At 36.3% G+C, this 8,476-nt stretch overlaps 1 protein-coding gene across 1 annotated transcript in view; it reads left to right on the top strand.

The window, feature by feature from the left end:
- The window catches only part of Vsig1 (V-set and immunoglobulin domain containing 1), a 43,155-nt gene extending 41,482 nt beyond the window's left edge, over positions 1 to 1,673 (top strand). The window contains exon 8 of the mRNA XM_036175227.1: positions 875 to 1,673. Coding sequence (XP_036031120.1) covers positions 875 to 1,223 — 349 coding nt within the window. The 3' untranslated portion in view covers positions 1,224 to 1,673. The remainder of the gene's footprint in view (positions 1 to 874) is intronic.
- The last annotated feature ends 6,803 nt before the right edge of the window (positions 1,674 to 8,476 follow it).

Raw genomic sequence — 8,476 nt, forward strand, 5'->3', positions numbered from 1 at the left:
TGCTCACCCTTCTCTCTTCTTTTTACATTTTTTGAGATTATAATTACAACATTTTTCTCCTTCTCTTTCTTCCATCCAAATTTTCCCATATCCTCCTTCTCCCTGCTCTCTCAAATTCACAGCTTTTTTCATTGTTATTGTGTGCATATGTGTATGTATATACATATATATCCCTAAATACAACTTGCTCAGTATGTATAATGTTACCTGTGTGCATGTTTTTGTGACTGACCACTTGGTATTGGATAACGAATTGGTGTATCCTTCCCTGGATTTAATTTAATTTTTAAAATGTAACTGATTTCATTAATTAATCTAATTGATTCCACAAATAAATTTTCTATACCAATCAGGAGCCAAGTCTTGTACTAAGGAGTTGGATACACAGATGCAACTGAGCCATGGCTTTGACTCTCAAATACCTTATTAGCTTCTCAGATTCTTTTTATCAGTTTTCCTCTTTTTAAATGCTGGCGTGTCTTTCTTGGACTTTCATATTATTGAAATCTATACTTTCTAAACTCCAAAATAGACACATGTAGTCTGACAGCAAGTCAAAATATTAGAATGAACAGATGGCCTAAATTATTGGTTCTTGACCTGTGGGTCACGACCCCTGTGAGGGTTGCACATCAGATATTTACATTACAATTCATAACAGTAGCAAAGTTACAGTTATAAAGTAGCAGCAAAAATAATGTTATGGTTGGGGGGGTCACTACAACATGAGGAATTGTATTAAAGGGTCACAGCATTAGGAAGGCTGAGAACCTGGATTAGGGCCTATTTGTTACTAAAGCTATAGTGTGTAGTGTGGTGTGAAATTTCCAAGTTTGAAGTTCCCTAATGTTTTTCGGGTAATCCTTTCTTATAGACCAATGACAAAGGCAAGCCATTCCCGAGATAATGAAACGATTCCAGCTGAAAACATCCAGCTAGAAGCAACTCTGCCATCTTCCATCCATGATGCCCACAACACCGAACCTACTACCACCATTGCAGAGCCAGAATATGAGCCTAACCCCCAGCTTGAAAGTACCACACAGCCTGATCCTGAACCAGAGCCTATGCCAGTGTCTGAGATGGAGATTCAGCTAGAGCCGGAGCTGGAGCTGGAGCTGGAGACAGAAACAGAGCCTGAGCTTGAGCCTGAGCTCGAGCCTCAGTCTGGAATTATAGTTGAGCCTCTGCGTGAGGAGGAAAAAAATCCAGTTAAGGCATAGGCATAGATAGGTATGGCCTTAAGTGTGGCAGTTCTTACTTAGGAACCTATTCCTGGCCTTTAAAATTTGGTGGACTTAACCAGCCCCCAGTCTGTCCTTCCATCATGGACAACCCTCATCTAACGTTGCTCATACTCACCATTAATCCAAAATAAAGGCAATTACTAAATAAATATACAGGTTTCGTTATTCTTAGTATAGATTACTTAAAACTGCACTAATATGTAAACATAACAAATGACAAGGCCAGGATGGGTGGCTCATTTCTAATTCAGTTGGAAAAGTATTTGCAAAAGTATGTTCTGTATTTTATAGTCACTCTTTTTCATGGCTCACATATGCACACAGTAAGATAGAGCTCATTTGAATATTAATTTTAAGATTAGTTGTCTTCCCTGTTCCTTTTTTATATTTACCACTAAGAAAACAATTTGATTGCCAGGCGGTGGTGGCACACGCCTTTAATCCCAGCACTTGGGAGGCAGAGGCAGGCGGATCTCTGTGAGTTTGAGGCCAGCCTGGTCTACAGAGTGAGATCCAGGAAAGGTGCAAAGCTACACAGAGAAACCCTGTCTCGAAAAACCAAAAAAAAATAAAAAAAATAAAAAAAATAAATTTAAAAAAAAGAAAACAATTTGACATCAGTGGCTCGTAAATTAGAAAAACAAAACAAAACAAAACAAAACATTTCCCCAAAATAAAGAGGGTATGTATCAATTCGTATATACAATTTAAAACTAAGTCTTACAATTTATCGTATTAAATCTTTATTAAATCACTTTAGTGTCTAACACTTGAGCATAGTAATTTTTTATAACTTATTTTTCAATGCCAAGTGGTGTACAGGCAAACAATGTAGAAGAAGCTTTTTCTTGGTGAGCATAAAGTGTTGTTATTGGAGGCAGTTTGGAATATGCCTTTGAATAAGCTATTATGTTATCACTGTCTGATGCTATCCGTTTTGGCAGTAGGCTAGGATGGTGTTCTCAGTGAACACGGTCTATTTTAGATAATCTAAACTGGCAATTTAAATAATCTGTTTTATTGTTCCTGTAGTCCATGTTAAGAGAAGCATCACTCTTATAAATGATAAACAATAAGTAAATGCTTTGATAAAATCCTTTCTTCACTTTCAAAAAGCTTTTCCATGATCATATTTCACTAACACCTCACTCTGAAGAAATTTACAGGTAGATGTACTTTTTTTTTACTTGTGTAATCAATCATATCTGAAATATTATTTTAAGGCTCAATAAATAATATGCAATAAAATCTTACTTAGTGATTACTAAGATTCTTTTTTAATAACTATTGTCATATAATTTATGTACTATAAGCTTTATCCATTTTAACTGTACAATTTGGTGAGTTTTGACAGTTGTACACACCCATGGAACCACCATATTATGCAGAACATTTCCACTAGCCCCAAATGTTTTCTCATGTCCTCTTTTATAATTCTATTGTGCCCTGGACCTAGATGACCACTGATCTGTTTTGATCTCTTAAAGTTAGCTTTTCCCTGATCTTTATATGAATGGTATCATATAGTATGTACTTTTATATCAGTGGATCTCCATCATATCTAGAATTTATATAAAGGATTCCCTTGACCAAACTATCTCTATCTATCTATCTATCTATCTATCTATCTATCTATCTATCTATCATGCCCATTTATCAGTGGAGTTAGACACTACATACCTTTTAAGGTGAAGTGAACTAACGTTTATTACTTGTGCCACGTCAAGTAATCGAATTCAGGTTGATGAATAAGTTAATCATCTCAAGAAGTATTTACTGTTTTTGAAAGTAGAAACCAGAGAAGGAAGATATATTCAATGTAGCTATTTTGAGAATAGGACAAAGAGATCTAGCAAATCCCCAAGTTTGTGTCTTTAGGGTCTTGAAGTGGAGTTAAAATTTAAATATACACAGTTAAGCATTCTGTATCAAGCTGTGGTCTTGTCTATGAATGGCTCATCATTGGACTTCAGTCTCATCTTGTAAGGTGGTCTGCTATATTGCTAGAATTATATGAAATCTCTTTCTGGGAGAAATACTTTCCCTCTGACTAGACCCTTTTCCTTCCTTCCTACAACATAAGATTCCTGGGAAAATTCCCAAAAATGTCTTTGGTGTCCATTGCTACAATAGTTTGATGGTCAGATTGAGAGACACAAGTGTCTCTAAGAATACTTTTATTTCTGCTAGGCTGGTTATAATTCCCTACTTTCTGCCTTAATACATCCACCTGGAGGTAGAATATCTCTGTGTCTGAAACCAAATAAAAAATGTAAGTAGGGACCAAGGTTAGAACATTTAAGTTAATGCTAGGTAGCCATACATAAAAAGCATTTTTCATAACCTCTTTACTTTCCGTTATTTTTGAAAGGGCTGGCACAAGCAGCTCGATCTTGCTGATTTGAGATAGGGTCTCATCATAGGTTGGCCTTAGATTTATAGTCCTCCTCTTTCAGCTTTCTAAGTTCTGGGATTACAGGCAAGCGCTGCCATGCCCATTGAGACTTTATTTTAGTCCTCTCAACTTCTGCCATTGTCTCTGAACAAAATTATCTGAAGACATTGCTAATTAACCAACTACTGGTTTGCTCTCCATAGTCCCATGGTTTCAGGGAGAGATTTGTCCTGGTTGGACTGATTTGATCCTACATTAGGGGAGTAAATGACAGGTGTCAAGGAGTTAGTGCCAATAATCCCTCTAAGCCCAATTGAAGGAGCTGGGGTATAGAAGAAGTGTCTTAAGTCAAGCATACCTGAAATCCATTTTGCTTGTCCTGTAGGTAATGTCCTAGCATCTCAACTGTGCTGTTTACGGTCCTTAGTAGAGTGTTTTAGATAGTTGTAAGGCTCTACAGAAACAGCTAGCAAGTAAAGCACTGGAGTCAGCTAGAAGGCTTTACAGAAACAAGAGGCAAACTTGACAATTAAGTAACCTGCATATATTTACAAATATTTGATAGCTATCAATCTTTAAGAGGCATCTATACATGGAGCCTGCAACAATTAGCACCATGACACGGAACTATACAACAACTACTTCTAAAGGAACCTTTAGAATAAGTTTGTAGCACTGACAACCAAAAATTTTAATCTCTTGGCAAACTGAGGAAACAGTGCTCCTTATTAAGCACAGATTATGCACAAGTACTTATTTTGTCAGAGTAAACACGTATATACCCACATTTTAATTAGCAAGATTGTCTGGGTGACTATTTTTGATGCCTTCGTAAATCTGTAAGACACTAAGAGGTCAGAATTATACCATACATATAATTAAACCACTTAGGGTGAGTCTTTGAAGGACCATAATTATCCATTTTCAGTGGGTAGAAGTTGTGTTCAGGAGTCAGTAACTAAGGGAACTGTAGGGTATGTTCTCCCCCCTCATACACATACACCTCGCTGTTGCTTTCTTACTCGGGTGTTTTCTTTTTTTGAAGTGGGGTCTCACTATGCTAGCTAGGTTGGCCTCAAACTCATGGGCTTAAGTGATCCTCCTGCTTCCTCCTCCTTAGGAGCTGCACCTGCAGGTTGTGTTCCACTACCTTGAGTTATAATTTTTACCTTGTTTGTTCATGGAAGGGGCCCACTATCTTGTTCAGGTTGCCGTTGAAGTTATGACAGTCCTCCTGATTCAGCCTCTTGAGTACCGGTAATACACATGTGAACCACAACTATTTCCAGCTTATCATTCTCTCTCTCCTCTCTCCCCCACCCCCTCCTCCTCTCTCTGTGGGTCTGTGTTCAGCATGATATGTGGAGGTCAGGACATAGTGAACAAATTGCTTCTTTCTTTCCTTCCTCTGAAAAAAAGAACTTTATGTCATTAAAACATCATAAATTCTATATTCTGTAGATCTCCGAAGTGTATGAAGACCACCTGTCTATCTAAAATATATCTGTTTGACCTTGAAAACATATCTCACATGACTACAAGTGTGATTGTAATAAGTAACTAACTACTAACGACATTTCTTTATTATCCTAAATAGTTTGTAATAATAACTTTCAAGAACTAGAAATTTACATTACATTATTAAATAAGCTGTATAGGTACAATACCTTGAACAAGAGTAGAAATGTATGTACAGTATGTTCTAACAAAATTAGCCTTAAATTTGTATCAATATACAAAAATATCTTAAACAAGAGTAGAAAGATATATACAGTATAACAAAAATAACCTCAGATTTGTATCAATATATAAAAATCCGTATCAATATAAAATATTTAAGACTAGTAGTTGTTTTTTTGGTTTAAAAGTAGATTCAATAATTTACCCTTTTATCCTATATCTATATCCCCCTTTTTTTCTTTTCTTCTTTTCTTTTTGCTGCCAAGAAGCCATCTCTTAAAGGAGCCATGCCTCTGCTCATTGTCAGCAAACAGAGCCTACTGGAGAAAAGGCAGCTACCAAGAAGCTGTGCTTGACTCCATTCTTGTGTGTATAGAATCCCTTTTTAAGCTTTGTCAGATTTTATGTGGAAATTTTAGCCACACATTGGAATGCCATACTTAAATTGATGTTTCCATGTCCCAACTGCCCAGTCCCAAATAATGGACTCAGAGGCTGAATATGAATTATAAATGTTTGGCCAGTAGCTCAGGAATATTACTAACTAGCTCTTACATTTTAAGTTAACCCATATTTCTATTTATGCTTTGCCATGTGGCGGTACCTTTATTAGCATGGCATGTTCATTTCCTGCTCCCTCTGCATCTGGCTGGTGACTCCTGACTCTGTCCCTCTCCTTCCCATCATCCTTAGTTTGGTGGCCCTGCCTATACTTCCTGCCTGGATACTGGGCAGGATTTTATTAAACCAATTCAAGTGACAAATCTTTATAGTGTACAAGAGGATTATTCCACAGCACAGTGCCAGAAGTATTAGAAGTATTAGAAGGGTGGAACCCAAAGTTCCAAGATTTTGGTCATAGCCCATTTTAGTGAATAGTCCCTACTTACCCTGAAGCTCCAGAGGCCCATCAAGATCTGATCACTGAAATAAGTTGCTCTAGACTTTTAGGAAATTCAAAAGCCATAGGAGCTGTGTATTAAGGAACTCTTTTACTTTTAGCTCTTAGAAAACCAGAGGGTGTTAGGAGCTGTATGTTAGGAACACAGGAGTGAAACCAATAAATGCATGCCACTGCTAATTTAAAGGAAAGTATAGTAGGTGTTACAACTAATCCCAGCGATTATGAAAAGGCCAGAGTACCATCTACTTGGTTCATTGTTTGAGTATACACACAAAAAATAGTTTGAGTTCTGGGGAAGCTGGGTTTTGTGACTGGCTGTTTCTGCAGCTCTCTGTGTTTTATCTTCAAAATGGAAATGATTTTTGTCTTAAAGATTAAAGTGAGAATGGAAGTAAAAAAATCTTAGGAAATGGAGACTTATTACTATTGTTGAACTATATCTTCTGACAATTGATTTGGTGTTCTTTATTATTATTCAGGGTAACTTTTGGGGGAAATCATGGCTCCCTTTGAGGGTTTGATGAAAACTATAAACAGAAAAATTCACAAAGTTTTAGGCAGTCAATAGGACTGTAAAGCTGGAGCCATGATCCCCAAAGTGAAGAACTTTTTTGTTTGTTTTTTTTCGAGACAGGGTTTCTCTGTGTAGCTTTGCGCCTTCCCTGGATATCACTTGGTAGACCAGACTGGCCTTGAACTCACAAAGATCTGCCTGCCTCTGCCTCCCGAGTGCTGGGATTAAAGGTGTGCGCCACCACTGCCCAGCTAGAACTTTTATACTATAACAAACATACCAACAGACTGATTTGAGGGCTCAATAAAAATGATCAGAGTATGAAAACAGACAAGAACCAGACATAAACATGCTAAGAAATTCATTATGGTTGGTTTAATTGAGGAATTATGGAAATACTTGGGGTCATAAAGATAAACTAAGACATCCTATCATATTGAGACACAAATTTACCTCAATATAGAACCTAACTATAATGTTAAATTTATATGTTACGCTAAATGTTATATTTTCTATAATAGAACTTAAATATGTAATCTCTTTCAGTTTCAGGGCTGGAGTGATGGCTCAGTGGTTAAGAGCAAGTCCTGTTCTTGCACAGAACCCAAGTTCAGTTCACACCACCCATGTCAGGCAGCTCACACTGCACTTAACTCCAGCCCTAGGGAATCCAGTGATCTCTTATGGTTTCAGCAGGCACTTCATTCACATACATAAACCCAGATTCAAAACAAATGCATCTACACATAAAAATAAGATCTTAGATTTTGTTTCAATTAACCTATTTCTTCCATAGTATATTCTTGGTTAGTGTCACAATTGAATTATCTTATTCTCTGAGTTGATTTTGTTATTACAAGACCTACTGACCTGAATGAGCCTTGTTGCTATTTGGTTTCCTATAGGAACAAGTAGCAGTTTGATCAATGTCAAAGAAAATTAATATCCTGGTTTATATAATTAAATAAGTAATACTAAGAGCCTACCAAGTTCCTGAAGTTTGGTTCAGTCTGTACTGCTTATTGAAGAAATCTCAAAATTTGTAAAAAGGAAAGGCCTTTACCCCCCCCCCCCCAACTTTGGACTCTATGGGACAAGACTTACTTTCTGATCCTATTGGGGAAAAAACACACTAGAAATGAATAATTTTATCATTTTTCCCACCAACATTTAACAAATGTTCCTTTCATAAGAAAATACTTCCCTTACTCATTCCAATAAAGATTAGCACTCAGAATGTTCATGTCAAAAAGTTTTGTTAACAATAATGCAGCTCATATGTACAAGGCTCATTTTAGTTACTGGTCATTTAAGTCTTTGACCCAAAATTAATGAAAGTTTGTAGATTTACTTAGATCCCATCTTTTAAGCAATAACTGCAGCACAAAATTAAAATTCAAAGAGTCACTTGGACTACATTTGCTGACTACTTATCAATTAAGATGCTTTGCTAAATAGAGTTCAAGTTTATAATTATTAATTTCCTTCCACTCTACATTAACTTGGCAATTAAAAAGATTACTATTTTTTATGGGTTTTAGTTGCAGTTCAAGCTCCATTAATTTTATTGACTTCAGAACTATCTCAAACTGAAAAATAGATCTTAGCTCAAGATTTTAAGGTTTCAGTGAATGTGTAACTGACTTGAAAGGAATTGGGAGATTCTTTTAACAGTTTATTGCTTGTGGTACTTGAAATACAAGTTTTGTAGTATTTGAAATACAAATCAAAATATA

Source organism: Onychomys torridus, chromosome X, assembly GCF_903995425.1.
Source record: "Onychomys torridus chromosome X, mOncTor1.1, whole genome shotgun sequence".
Classification (NCBI taxonomy): Eukaryota; Metazoa; Chordata; class Mammalia; order Rodentia; family Cricetidae; genus Onychomys; species Onychomys torridus.